The sequence below is a fragment of the Echinops telfairi genome, unplaced genomic scaffold, assembly GCF_000313985.2.
Source record: "Echinops telfairi isolate 266 unplaced genomic scaffold, ASM31398v2 ScPeMD7_7475;HRSCAF=8513, whole genome shotgun sequence".
NCBI classification, from domain to species: domain Eukaryota; kingdom Metazoa; phylum Chordata; class Mammalia; order Afrosoricida; family Tenrecidae; genus Echinops; species Echinops telfairi.
The window spans coordinates 961,977-977,280 of record NW_022111379.1 but is presented as its reverse complement, the minus strand read 5'-3'; the positions used below and the strand labels follow the sequence as shown (position 1 = coordinate 977,280).

Genomic DNA, 15,304 nt, shown 5'->3' with positions numbered 1-15,304 from the left:
CAGTGCTGTCCTCTGAGTGCATTCTTCTGAGGGGGGGTGTCCACACAGTTGGGATTGGAGCCAGCCCCGCAGACCCTTCTATTGGTTCCCTGGTCCGTCCCGGCGTGTTATATTCATGTCTTGGAGGAGATGACATCATTCTTGACTTAAAGAAAGTTACAGTTCAATTAGACAAGAAAGGTTAACTGGCAATATGAAAATCAAATAATAGTAATAGAGAACTTTCACAATAGCAGCACAGTTAAAGGAAATATTTTCTGTAACGAATGTATTTATAGCCCTTATCTTATAAGGATTTGAAGTGATAAATTTGTGTTTGTGTGTCTTGTATTTTTATTTTCCTGTTTTTGGTTGAACATATAAAAAGACTCCAAGAAGTTGGAGAAATTGGATTAAAGATAATGGAATTTTTTCCCAAATGTTTTGAAGCCTTCTCATTTACCAGGCACTGTTTATTTTGGAGTTGTTATGTACACTCATCTAATTCACACAACATCTTATAAGTTAGATTTTTTTTTAATTTATACCTCAGTAGCAAGTAATAAGTCTCAGAGAAGCTAAGTAACTGCCCAAGGAAATGCAACTAGTTAACAACAACAACAAAAATGGGTCGCAGGAATTTGAATTCATGTGTCTGTAATATTTGCCTTTTTTTTTAAGTTTTAAGAAAAGCTCAAAAATAACAATGCACATAACAGTGGTTTCAAAAGAAGTATACAATTAAGCTAACATCAGGGTAAACATAGAGTTCCTGGGTGATGTAAACAGTTAATATGCTTGGTTACTAACCAGAAGATTGAAGGTTCAAGTCTACCCAGGAACAACTTGAAAGAAAGACGTGATAGTCTACTTCCTAAAAATGAACCATTGAAAACTCTGTAGAGCACAGTTCTACTTTGATGCCTATGGAGTAGCTATAAGTCAGAATAGTTAATTAATATTAGGGTAAACATAGTTGTAATGGTTAAGCTTCACATTTAAATCTAATTTTCAAAATAAAAAATTTCAAGTTAAAAAAATTGCTGGCAGCCAGGACAAAACAAGAGCTTAAAAAATACACTAGGGGGGTAGGGGTGGGGGAAAAAATACACTAGCATGTGCTTGACACAATGGATGGATGTATGGATTATGATATGAGTTGTAGTAGCCCCCAATAAAATGATTTTTTTAAATATACTAGCAAGAAAGAATTTGACTAATTGCTATCATTCTATTTTATTTGCAGAGTGGGATTTTATATGAAAACAATGATTAATGTGAGCATATTGCCTGTTATAATAGTTTTCCTAAAAACATTTTATTGTGAATTGAATGAAGGTTTACAGAGCCGGTCTTCAGTTTTTACATCCAACAATTCATACACATTGTGTTTCATCTCATTGATTGCAGTTCCCTCAATATAACGTCACTTATCAAGTTCTAACCTTTGGTTTCTTTTTCCATTCCTCTTTCTATCCTCACCCTTCTGAAGTTTTTCCTTAGATAAATTCTGCTCTTTTGATCTCAAATGGTTGATTATTCTAAGGTGTTTATACCTCACTAGTGTTACTGTTTCCCTTATAGACGTAGGCCTTTTGTGTGGCTGATAATTAAGCCACGGGGGTGAATTCAGCTCCAGATCTGAAGAGTGACGTAAGAGCCAAAGTCGTAAGGTTCCACAAGTCTCTGCCTAACCAATAAACCTGGTCTCTCTTAAGAATTTGAGTTTTGTTTCACATTTTTCTCCTTATCTACCCAGGATCCACTAACACGTGATCCCCTTCGGAGCAGTTGGTATTGGTAGTCGGACACTATCTGATTCTTCTGGTTCCAGTGTCCTTGTGATTGATGTTCACATGGTCCATTAGTCCATTGGACTAATTGTTTTCATATGTCTTTGATTTTCATCATTCTTCCTCCCTCTGGATTGGGGGAGACCATTAGCTCACTGTAGGTGGCCACTCATGAGCTTTTTTTGGTTTTTAACAGTTTGACTGACATATAATTCACATACCATACAATTTAATAGTGTAAACTTAAATTTAAAAGTTGTGCAGTCATTGCCACGATCAATTTTAGAACATTTTCTTCTTTCTTGGACTCATTATTATTAGCTCCCCCTCTTCCCTCAACCTCTCTTGCTATAACCTCAAGAAATACTCATCCAGTTACCGTCCTATGTCCTTACCTATCCTGGACTTCATATAGATAAAAGAAAACAAAGAAACAAAACCCAAGAACAATAACAAAATGAAGCACAGAACAACCTCAATTGAAAAGATAACAGAAAGTAGTAGAAGCCAGAACAAACGATAAGGTGTTAGATTTTGATCTAACCATATTTGCATCAGTCCATGTTCCAGTTCATTCTAATTCATGAGCTTTTAAAATGCCAGTTGCTGCTCACCAAAGTAGGGTGTCAAACATTGTCATTATGGACTATTAACAGTTTTTAACAGCAGATTCAGAAATAGATTTAATCTAGTAGAGGTTTAAACATTTAGTGTTAAAGTACAAATGAGTGAGTTCTGTGAGGGAACAAAGTAATAATGTTCAAGCATGGTGAGTTCTTGTTGTCTTTTCCCTAGTGCTTTAAGTGAAGTCTTCAGAGGGTTTAAGGAATGGGTGCCTGCGCTGCCCTTATTAAAGCCTACGTCTTTCTCCTAGACTTTGGTTAAACGTAGATTTGAGATTACATTCTCTCTGAAAAGTCATAAACTGAACAACAGCAACAAAAAGTCATAAACTGCCTCTTGAAGCTGAGGGGGAAGCATTAGAGGTACAAGCATCCAAGCAGCTTTCCTATAGTCTGGACAAAGAACCTTTGGTAAAAATTTAAATCTAGGCCAAATACAAAGTCACTTTTTCTAAAGAAGACAGTTTTAGAGAACCCCCCACTAAAAGAACCACAAAAACCCATTTTAATAAATAGTGTACTAAAATAGGTGCCTTTGTGTTTAATTGTTACCATTTATGGTTTATATCAACAGACACAAAGATTAATCTGAATTTGTTTGTACATTATTTTTTGGTCATTTTATTGGGGGCTCATACATCTCATCACATCCATTGTGTCAAGCACATTTATACATTATTTTTTATAAAGAAAAACGTATTCTTTAATATAATACAGGTCTGCGCAATTCAAACTTATGAAAAGATTGAAACATTGATCAACAGCCACATGAGAATCAGTTTGTGCTGCTTGAAGATACTGCATTTCATGTTTAGGAGGGCTTTGTGCACAGGTATTTGTGTGATTACAGTTGTGTATTTATTTTTCAGGGTTTTATATGACTGGAAAGAAAGATTGAAGCCAGGCTGTGAAGTTATTCAGAGTACTCCTTATGGACGCCCTGCAAATATTAGCGGCAATACTTCGTCACAAAGGATTTACATCACTTACCGCAGAGCCTCTGAAAACGTGACTCCGAATACGCTGGCTGTCACCGACATATGTATTATTATACCCAGTAAAGGAGAAAGTCCACCACACACATTCTGCAAAGTCGACAAAAATCTCAGTAACAGTATGGTAAGTGACTCTTTTGCACAGACGAAATTGGCCATTTATGAAAGAGCATACTCTAAAATAAGTCTGTCTGAAAAACAGCATAACACAATGACCGAATTGAAAAAGACATTTTAAAGAGGTTGAATTTTTTGTTGTTGTTGTTAGGGAAATGCTTTGGTTGTACTTTCAAAAGGAGTTTTGACAAAAAGCTAGCTTTCTTTATTTTAATTCCACACTTTCATTTCATCTAAGAAGCCAGGTCGATATATGTGATCCTAAGCACAGCTTCATTTGTGAGTCATAGGGTAAGATGGCAGAGTATATTCACAGTATCCCCTTCCATGAATCCCATGACTCTTTGAGCCTCATTCATGAAATAGAGATCAAGTAGTATTTTATGTCACATACTTTTTGTGAAGATTAAGTGGATTCATATTTAAAGAATTAGAATAGTGCCTGGCATACCAACTTTACCATCACCGAGTTAACTCTGATTCATAGCAACAGTATAGGGCAAAGTAGAACTGCCCCTTAGGATTTCTGAGACTTTAAATTTTCTGGGAGCAGACAGCCTCATCTTTGTCCCTTGGGAGAAGCTAGTGGATTTGAATGGCTGATCTTATGGGTAGCAGCTCAATGCATCGCCACTTCACTACCAGGGCTTCTTACCTGACTCACGTAAGTTAGATATACCTAAGTGCTACTGTTGTTAGTCCCCTTCATCTCATGGCACCTCCAGACATAATGGAATGAAAATGCTTCCTAGCCTTGTACTACTATCTCTGTGTTCAGTTGGGAATCAGACTGGTTTTCACGGGCTGATTTTCAAAAGTAGATCGCCAGACTTTCTTCCTAATCATATAGTGTGGAATCTGCACTGAAACCTTATTAGAATCATAGCAACATCTAGTCTTCCACTGATAAACCAAATGGTAGCTATGCATGAGGTGCATTGGCTATGAGTAGAACCCTGGTTTGTCACATAGAAGGGGAGAATTCTGTCACTGAACCTCCAAAAACCTCATATATGAGGGGGTACCGCCCTCTCAACATGGAAAAAAGCTCCACTCGCGGAGCTTTTGTAGTGTGCATTTCCCCCACTAGGCGAGCATCGAGCGGCTCCCTCTGGGTTATTGCACCCAGTGTTATCACCTGGAAAGATTCTCTCTGCTCACAGTGAATTTTTTCATGAAAGCAGTTTTGCACAAACATCATTTTTTTGTCATGGCTGACTTAAGAGAACAGCATGCAGCTATGAAATTTTGTTTTCTGCTTGGGAAAAAATGCTGCAGAAACTGTTGTGATTTTGAACACAGCTTACAAGGACAGCACTATGAGAAAAACTCAAGTGTACAAGTGCTTTTCCCATTTCATAAAAGGTGAATTTGTCCATTGATGACAATCTGTCAACTTCCTGAACGAACGAAAAAGTTGACAAAATGCATGCACTTGTGATAGAAGGCCAACAACGACGACAGACCATTAAAGAGATGGGATGTTATCTGGACTATCTTGGTTCATTGAATTTTAAGGGAAGATTGGGAATGAGAACAGTTGCAGCGAAGCTTGTGCCTTGGGTTCTGACTGACCAGGAAAAGAGCTTCGAGTGGAAACATGCCCTACTTTGAATGAACAGCTCTGAAACAACCCAGACTTTCCCCCCCCCAAAGGTCATACTGGTGACAAGACAAGGTGCTATTCTTACAACCCTGAAACCAAACACCACTCAAACCAGTGAAGGACGCCATTGTCAACTCACCCCCCCAAAAGCTCGTCAAGTGAAATAGAAGATCAATATGATGCTCATTTGTTTTCTTGATGTGAGGGCAAGGGGAGTTCATTTTGAGTTTGTTTCACCAGGTCAGACTGTTAATCAAATTTTCTATTTAAAAGTTCTGAAAAGAGTGTGTAACAGTGTGTGACAAAAAGGACCTGGGTTGTGGCAGCTAGGGCACTGGTTTTGCCACCACAACAACACACCTGTTCACCAGCCGTCTCAGTACACCAGTCTTTGGCAAAACACAGCATTTCTCTCTTGCCCCACACACCTTACTCACTTAACCTCACTCCCTGTGACTTCTTTTTGTTTCCATGAATGAAGAGGGACATGAATGGATAGCGATTTGACATGTAAAAAGAGGTGAAGAAAAAAAGAAAGGAGATGCTGTCAGCCATCCAAACAGATGAGTTTGAAAAGGATTTCCAAGAGTGGAATAGCAGATAATGTATTAAGTGTAATGGAGAGTACTTTGAAGGTGATAAGGTTGTTTTGCACACAAAAAAAAATTAAATACATAACTTTGAAAAAAATAGTTCCAGCCTTTTTTTTGCTGCCCCCTTGCAATTGTAGCTGTTGTGAATTACTCCTTGGGTTAACTGTATATTGCCTCACCAATCCCTTTTTTGTGTGGAGAGTTCTTTTTGTTCTACCTGTCTAGTATTTGCCCTTCTTTTACGTTTTTAAAAGAAGTATTTTTTTAAAAACTCTCTTAAAAATCCCTGATACTTTGGCCCTTAAACATCCTTCAGCTTTGTAACTGAACCCACTCCTATGGATCACCTTTCAACCAAATAATCATCCTATAAAGTGAACAGTAAAACTCGTGAGGAACATGCTCATCAGAACAACATGGCAGCATGTGCCAAAAAGACAGTTCAGAAGGCAGACGGGGTCAAATGAAAGTGATAAACTGAGGGAGGAATGGGGAAATGTGCAATTACAGTAAGAGGGTTGCAGTTAATGATACAAAACAAAATGTGTGTTCATTCCTGAACAGGAAACTAATTTGTCTGTAAATATTCACTCAAATCACAATGAAATATATATATTTTTAAATCTTAAATTGTTATTTTCTTATTCTTTTATGTAGTATCAGATCTATAAATAATGTCCCTTGATCTTGGCAGTAGTTGTCTTTTTTTAAGCAAATAGTTGCAGTATTTAATCTATTAACATTCTTGATTTCCATTGACTGTAAAATAGTAGAAGCAAATTTAGATATATATTTGTAGTGGGTGAATAATAACTTTTCACCTTTAGACATACAACCTAAGAAATTTATTTTTACATTTGTTCAGTGCATATATAAGGAATCAGGAAGCAGTTAGGACTAAATTATTGATGTGTTAATAATCTCAGCTGTATTATAGTCATATAGTTTACTATTGTTTTGGAAATTAGGTACCTTGAATTATATCTACTTAATGAATTTCTGAACTAGAAAAAAAAAATTGACCTACTAGACATGAGGCTATGCACATTGATTCTTTTCTCAAAGTTCATAATGATTTTTTAATTAAAAGATCATTTTATTGGTTCTTATAACAATCCATATATCAATTGTATCAAACATATTTGTACATATGTTGCCATCATTCTTTTCTAGACATTTACTTTCTATTGAGCTCTTGGTACCAGCTCCTCATTTTTCCTTCCTTCCCCCTTCACCCTTGTGACCCCTTGATAAATTATAAATTATTATTTTCATATCTTACAACAACTGCTAGCTCCCTTCCCCCATGGTTTCTGTTATGTTCCCTTCTTGGTTCACCCCAGAGAGGTTTAGATCGGACTAGCACCCCACTGTGTGTCCCCATATTGTCCTCTGTCATGGTGTGCTCCAGTGAAAGGACAACATGTCTTGAGCTGTTGTCGGCCCTGCAGCCCCCTCTGTGCCTTAGCAACTCCGTGCAGGGACGTCGTCCTCTGGGCTTGGTGCCATATGGGGTCTAGACCATCCTTTTCTCTTTGTCCTTCTTGGTTTGCTTCCGTGTGGGTGTGGCATACTGTCCCCTCTCCCCAACCTGTGGGTTTAGTGTTGTTCTCTGAAGCACAACTTCTAGGGAGGGTCAGTTTGGCTGTGATTGGGGCCTGCCTGTAGCCCAATTGCTTCATGCATTGCTTTCAAGGTTTGGTGCACTGTGGGGGATTTGCATGCACACTCAATTTCTGTGGAGACTTAACCAATATTCTCCCCCTGGGTGGGTTAGTGCCCCGCTCCTCCTGTGCTATCATCCTCCCCACTCCTTTTCTCCCTCCCTTTCCCCTCTTTCTCCTTCTTTGTGTTAGAATAACATGTACCTCCTTGGGTTTGGTCTGACCTCCATCCAACTGCCTGTACCTCAACCCTGTATAATGTGAGATAAGTGTCTTTTCTTCTATACCTACTGTGCTATTATACTTACTTCAGTGGACTCATGTTGTATTTATCCTTTTATGATTGGCTAACTTAACTTAGCAAAATTTCCTCCAACTCTTCCCTTGAAACAACGTGCTTCATGTGATCATCAGTGCTTTTTAGTGATGTGTAGTACTCCATTGTGTGTGTTTGTGCCAGAGTGTTCTAACCCACCAGTCTATTGATAGAAATTTAGGTTGTTTCCTATTCTTTGTGATTGTGAATTGTGCTGCAGTAAACATTGGAGTGCAGATGACTGATCATGGTTTATTTCTTACCTCTTCTAGGTATATGCCCAATAGAGGGATAGCTAGGTCATAAGGTAACTCAATTTCTGTTTGCTTTAAATATCACCAGATCGCTTTCCACAGAGGCTGTACGTATCCACATGACCATCAGCAATGGAAGAGAGTACCTATCTCGCCACATTCCCCCTAACATTTGTTGCTCTCTGATTTTCTGATTTGGGCTATCCTCAAGGGTATTAGATGGTTGTTTAAATTTGCATTTCTCTGATGGCTAATGATTGGGAGCATTTTCTCATGCTAACTGGCCATTCTGATCTCCACCCTAGTGAAACCTCTTTTTGGGTCTTTTGCCCACATCCTCAGGGGGTTGTTTTCCTCGTTTTGCAGGGTAGGAGGGTATTGTAGATTTTAGTAATAAGCTCTTCGTCTGTTGTGTCATTGCTAAAAACCCTCTCCCAGTCTGTGGGTTCTCTTGGTGAAGTTTTCGACACACGCAGGTGTTTTATTGTTAGTATATCCCACTTGTCAATTTCAGGTTCTCCTGTGTCTGTGCCCTTCCCTATTGCAGTTAGCCTATGTATTCCCTGGGCCAAGGTTCTTAGGTTTGTCCCAATACCTTCGTTGTTGGTCCTGATAGTTTGGGGTTTTACTTCTAGGTCTGTGATCCACCTTGAGTTTGTTCTTGTGCACGAGGTGAGATAAACATCTTGTTTCATTTTTCTACAGGTGGATATCCATTGTTTCCAGCACCACTTGTTAAAGAGGGCATCTGCCTCCCACTTGATGCATTTTGGGCCCTGGTCAAAGATCAGTTGTCTATATGCTAATGGTTTTATTCTGGGGTTTCTGTTCTTTTCCATTGTTCTGAGTATCTGCCATTTTATAGTATCACACTGTTTTGACCATTGTGGCTGTGTAGTAAGTGTTAAAGTCAGGTAAAGCTAGCCCTTCAACTTTGTCCTTCTTCTTAAGGTGTTCTCTGCTAATTCTGGGCTTCTTCCCTCTCCATATGAAATTCGTGGTCAGTTTTTCCAATTCTTTGAAGAAGGCTGTTGGTATTTGAATCAGGATAATGTTAAACTTATATAGTGCCGTGAGTGAGATTGACATCTTTACTATGTTGAGGTTTTCGATTGATGAACATGGAATATTCTTCCATTTGTGGAGGTTACTTTTGATTTCCTATAGTAGTGTCCTATAGTTTTCCTTGTATAAGTCTTTTTGTTGTTGTTAAATACATCCCTAGATATTTCTATTTGTTCTTAGCTATTGTGAAGTGTACTGCCTTCTTGATCTCCTCTTCCATGGTCTTGTCTGATATATATATCAGACAAGATATATATATCTTGTTTGTTGATCTTGTATCCTGCCACTCCTCCATATTCCTCTATTGCTGTCAGTACTCCTGTTGTGGAGCTTTTAGGATTTCAATGTATTGAAACATATCATCTGCAAATAACAGTAGTTTTACCTCCTCCTCTCCCGGTTGGATACCTTTATTGTCCTTTCACTGTCTTACGTTGTTAGCTAGAACCTCCAGTATGATGTTGAATAGAAGCCGGGACAGGGGCATCCTTGTCTGGTCCCCTTTTTTCAGTGGGATTATTTTCATCTTTTCTCCATTGGCTATGATGTTGGCTGTTGACTTTTCATAGATAGCTTGTATTGATGAATTTTTCTTCCATTCCTCTGTTCTTGAGTGGGTGTTGGATGTGTCACATGCTTTTTCTGCATCTAGCGATATTGTCATGTGATTCTTATACTTTTTCTTATCAATGTGGTGTATAATATTGATGAATTTTCAGATGTTAAACCATCCCTGCATCCCTGGGATAAATCCTACCTGATCATGGTGGATGATATGTTGGTTTGGTTTTTTTAAAAATCATTTTATTGGGGGTTCATACAACTCTTATCACAATCCATACATACATCAATTGTATAAAGCACATTTGTACGTTCGTTACCCTCATCATTCTCAAGGATATGTTTTATATACTTTTGCATTCTACTGGCCAATATTTTGTTAAGGATTTTTGCATCTATGTTCATTAGAGATATCGGTCTGTAGTTCTCTATTCCTGCGGGATCCTTGCCTTGTTTGGGTATCAAAGTCATTCTGGCTTTGTAGAATGAGTGCCATCTTTTTCTATACTCTGGAATAATTTGTGGAGGATAGGTGTCAACTCTTCCTTGAATGCTTGGTAGAATTCTCCTGACACCGTCTGGTGCAGGAGCTTTTTTATTGGTAGTTTCTGTTTCTTCATTTGCTATCCTCTGTTGAGGTACTTGACTTTTATCTGGGATAATCTAGGGAGGGGTTGTTTTTCCAAGTATTTATCCATGTCTTCCACGTTATTGAATACATCAGAATACAGGATTTCATCGTACTTTTGTGATTATCCTTTTAGTTTCATTGGGGTCCTTAGTGATTTCCCCTGTTTCCTCCCTCATCCTGGCTATTAATGTTTGCTCCTTTCCTTGAGTAGGCTGGCTATCGGTCTGTCGATTCTGTTGATCCTTTCAAAGAACCAGCTCTATGCTGTATAGATTTTCTGCATTGTTCTCGTCTTCCTGTTAATGTCCAGTGGTATGAACCTGCAGTGAGTGACGACCTGAAGGAAAAGAATGGCTAGTGGACTGATGATCCAAAGGCAAATTTTATTTCCAAAGTACAGCTCTTTTTGTGGTTAACCTGACTTGCAAGTTTGGGATCATCCTGTTTTCTTCTGTTCCTATTGAAAACCTAGAACAGTATCACCCAGAACAATAGCAACTTCCTTATCACATTCCTGATCACATCCATATCACATTTCTTATTACATTCTTTTTCTTATCACATTTCTTATCCTATATCTTATCTTTCTTTATTGGTTTTTAGGAGCATACTGAGTTTTCTGACTCAGTTTGACTTGCTCCTACACAAACTTTAACTCCTTCCTTACTTCTGCTTGTGTCTGCCTTTCGGTGGCCTAGGGCCACTGGGTCTGTTCCTTTTTGAAGGCCAGGACAATGCATAATAGACACTTCACTGGGCATCCAGATGGCTTCTAACAGCTGCAAAAATTTCGTCTTTATTTTTAATTTCAGTCCCTTCTGAGGTCAGCAAACTCTTTATCTTTAAAGGGGACAGGATACTGATGGATTGCCGCTGGGCTTGCTCCGGGTTTTAGAGAACCACTACTGGAGGCACGTGTGCTGCAAACCCAGGAGGGTTATTGTCTGCCCAAACTCTCAGGACTTCAGTCAATAGTTTCCATCATACTCTTGAGAGGAAGGCTCACTGACTGTCAGAGATAACTATCATTCAAGGGAAGAGTCACAGAGACCTGCCAGGGGGCTTCGTCTTTGGGCCCACCTAATACTATTTGGGTATGGTCTGGTTGAAAGCTGATCACCCCCTTAAGTTTGTGCAGTAGGTCTCTTCCTAGAAGTGGGTAGGGACAGTCTGGCATAAGGAGGAGAGTGTTCAACCTCACCTTTTTCCAGGTGTGTTTACCTCCCTGTAGTGTTGGTGACAGTTTCTAATTTGCCTGTTGCTCCTTGATTGGTAGTCTTTTTACTGATGGTGCCTGCTGCTTCCTTAAGGACCGAGTGGGTTGCCCCTGTGTCTACAAGGAATGTGACACGCATGTCCCCCACCTTCAGGGTTATCATGAGCTTCAGGGGGAAGGCGGTGCTTTGACCACCTCATTCCAGTTCTAAGATTGGAATGGGTGGAGTCTCTGTCCGGCATGGCTGATTTCCTTGCTGAGATTGTTTCAGGCATTCGACTTCCAATATCTTTCTTCTTTGCAACAGACACATTGGGTTTTGCCTATGGTGATTTGCACATATTCTGTCTGTTCTGCCAGTCTGGACCTGGACGGGGTTCTAGTCTCCCCATGGTCATGGCGAGAATTTTGGCTATTGCTTTGGCTTGTCTTCTGGGGGGTTTCTCTTCTTATAAGTCTTTTCTGCTATTTCTAATGATTCACTAATATTTTTCCCTGAAAACCCTTCTAGTTTCTATAACTTTTTTTTAAATGTCTGGTGTGGCTTGGGACACAAAAGCTACATTAATGACCTTGCAATTATCTGGTGCCTCTGGGTTTATTGGGGTATAGCCAGTAGACATCAAACAACTTCTCTAAATAAGCTGCTGGGCTTGCATCCTTGCCCTGAATTATACTAGTTGCTTTGGACAAATTAATGGGATGGCATGCTGCCTCCTGGAGACCATTCATCAGAGTCCAGCGATAGGCGAGGAGGCATTCCCTACCTTCAGGGTGGTTTGGGTCCCAATCAGGGCAGTGTAAGGGGAGAGCAGATTCCAACTGCTGGGGGTCTATCTCAGGTCGTCCGTCTGCTCCCAAGACCTGTTTGTGGCTCTTCCTGTGAATACAGTCATGCTCCTCTGCTGTGAAGAGAGTCTGGAATAGTTGTTGACAATCATCCCACATTGGCCAAGGGGTTTTTGACTCCACAATATCAATGCACAGGGTGATGTAGATAAGTTGGCATGGATGTAAGGCTTTTCCACATATTTGACCTAAAATGAAAGCTTGAACCAGGTAACAGAGAGAGATTAAAAGTTACTTCAGAGAGAGGTCTGAGGGGCCAGCCTCAATCCCAACTACGTGGACAGCCACCCCTCACCCCAGAAGAATTTAACTTCAGAGGACAGCACTGAAGCTACAGCTCAGGGAGAGGGACATGTTTGATCAGAGCACACAGGAGCAAATGAAGGGGGAGGAATAGAAAGTGGAATACATCCTGGCCCACCAAGCCTTAAGGACGATATCCCTGCTCAGAGCAGCCAGAGCACAGAAAGGACCATATGGCCGGCCCCACTATGAGACACGACATCCCTCACTGACCCATTGGGCCTCTACTCAAGTATTCCCTCCATGCAAGAATACTTTGTTTTATTAAGCTGGCATTCCATGATGCTCACCTTCCTGACACAATTGCTGAAGACAAAGCAGGTGCATAAGCAAATGTGAAGAAAGCTGATGGTGCCCAGCTATCAAAAGATACAGCATCTGGGGTCTTAAAGGCTTGAAAGTAAACAATCGGCCATCTAACTCAGAAGCAACAAGTCCCACATGGAAGAAGCACACCAGCTTGTGTGATCATCAGGTGTCAACGGGATCAGGTATCAGCCATCAAAGACCAAAAAAAATCTTATCATTGAGAATGAGGGGCAGTGCAGAGTAGGGACTCAAAGCTCATCTGTAGGCAACTGGACATCCCCTTACAGAAGGGTCGTGGAGAGGAGATGAGCCAGTCAGGGTGCAGTGTAGCAACGATGAAACATACAACTTTCCTCTACTTCCTAAATGCTTCCTCCCAACCCATTATCATGATCCCAATTCTACCTTTTAAACCCAGCTAGACCAGAGGATGTACACTGGTACACATAGGAACTGGAAACACAGGGAATCCAGGACAGATGAACTCCTATAGACCAGTGGTGACAGTGGCGATACTGGGAGGGTGAAGGGAAGGTGGGATAGAAAGGGGGGACTGATTATAAGGATCTACATATAACCCCCTCCCTAGGGGATGGACAGGTGGGTGAAGGGAGACATCAGACAATGTAAGACACAGAAAAATAATGATAATTTATAAATCATCAAGGGTTCATGAGGGAGGGGTAGCAGGGAGGGAAGGGGAAAATGAGCTGATTCCAAGGGCTCAAGTAGAAAGAAAATGTTCTGAGAATGTTGATGGCAACAAATGTACAAATGTGCTTGACACAATGGATGAATGTATGGATTGTGATAAGAATTGTATGAGTCCTCAATAAAATCTTAAAAAAATAATTTACTTTATTGGGCCATCCCATGTAAAGAAACTTCTGGGAGGCCTGAATGGACTCAGATATGGGTGATAAAAAGAGGACAGTTATACTGGTGCAATAAGCATTGAAGATATGATAATAAACAGAAAATAGGCTTATCTAGGGAACCTTTTGATGCAGCAGTGCTAAGTGGAGGTACAGCAATAACAACATACAGAGAATCAGACACAATATGTAGAGTAAAAGGATTATTATTTAAAATGACAATTATTATTAAAACAACAATCACAGCATAAAATGACAATCACAGCATATAACGCATAATTATACAAAGGGGGCCTAGAGAAGAAGACCATATACCAGCAGTATTGGCTTGAGTGGCATCCACAAAGAAGATTGGGCTGAAAAAATGGGCTCCAGACTAATAACATCTTCAACAATCCATTCTGTCCTTTCACATATATCAAACAAGCGAGAAAAAGGCCTATGGAAAGAAATAATTCCAAAATAATGCAAAAGCTGTACTGAAAGCTAGATGTAATTGTTCAAATTGCTCTCTGGTAAGAGGTAATATGATTTCTTTAATATATGGTAGATAAGTCCAGGAATAGCCCCCAACTTTCCTTGGGAATTCCCTATGGAGTCACTGCTCCACAACCCCTCATCTTTGGGAAGTCGTCAGTCACTAATAAAATTCCAGGTGACTGATAGCCTCCCCCACCACCCCCCGGGTCAGGTCCCTGTTCAGGCGCCAGTCTTTCCACTTATTTAACTCCGCACTGATTTTTATTATTTCTTTTGCTATTGCAGGGGTTGTTCTGTTGCCTCTGTTCTAGTTGCTGGAGGTTTTGTGATGGCATTTCAGTCATAAGTTTCTTCCTTTTTCATATACGCACTTATTACTATCAGTCCACCTCTGATAACTGCTTTTGCAGTATCCATAGGTCTTGATACGATGCATTCTCATTCCAGTTCCTTTATAGAAACTTCCTAAACTCCTCAAATCTGGGCCAGTACCCATTCGTGTCACAGAAGATAGCTATTCATCCTCAAATTGTTTGCCTTTTTTTTCCTGGTTGTCCTTTTTTTGATCTCCAGCTTATGGTGTGGTGATCCGAGAAAGACGTCTGAGTAATCTCTAGGTATTCAGATTTACTCAGGCTCAACTTGCACCCCAGTATATAGTCTATTTTTGAAAATGAGCCGATTAATACTCACTAAAGTTGAACATTGTCTTTGTGGACTATATTATACCAATTGACATTGATGTCCCCAGAGATTATGGGCCTGAGCCTCTAGGTCCAGCAACTCTTTCCTTCAAGTTGTTTGGTTATGACTAAAAGTTTGCACAACTTTGCCCTCATGTGCTCTACTATATTCATGTATGCATTTACAGGTCATATAACTATATATGAAAATACTCTGATATATATTCATATGTTTATGATATATGAATATATATATATCATGTATATGATATATATGTGTGTGTATATATATTCATGAGTGCAGTTCCATTTACCTAACCACATCTCTTCAGTTTATATGTCTATCTATGGATCCATTCATAGATTTTTGCTATTACTGTTATTGCAGGATT

At 39.7% G+C, this 15,304-nt stretch overlaps 1 protein-coding gene across 6 annotated transcripts in view; it reads left to right on the top strand.

Moving 5' to 3' along the window:
- Window positions 1-15,304, top strand: part of DENND4A (DENN domain containing 4A) — a 112,969-nt gene that overhangs the window by 8,314 nt on the left and 89,351 nt on the right. For all 6 annotated transcript variants that reach the window (XM_004711932.4, XM_045285851.1, XM_004711931.4 and 3 more), the window contains exon 3: window positions 3,265-3,514. In XM_004711932.4, coding sequence (XP_004711989.1) covers window positions 3,265-3,514 — 250 coding nt within the window. The remainder of the gene's footprint in view (window positions 1-3,264; window positions 3,515-15,304) is intronic.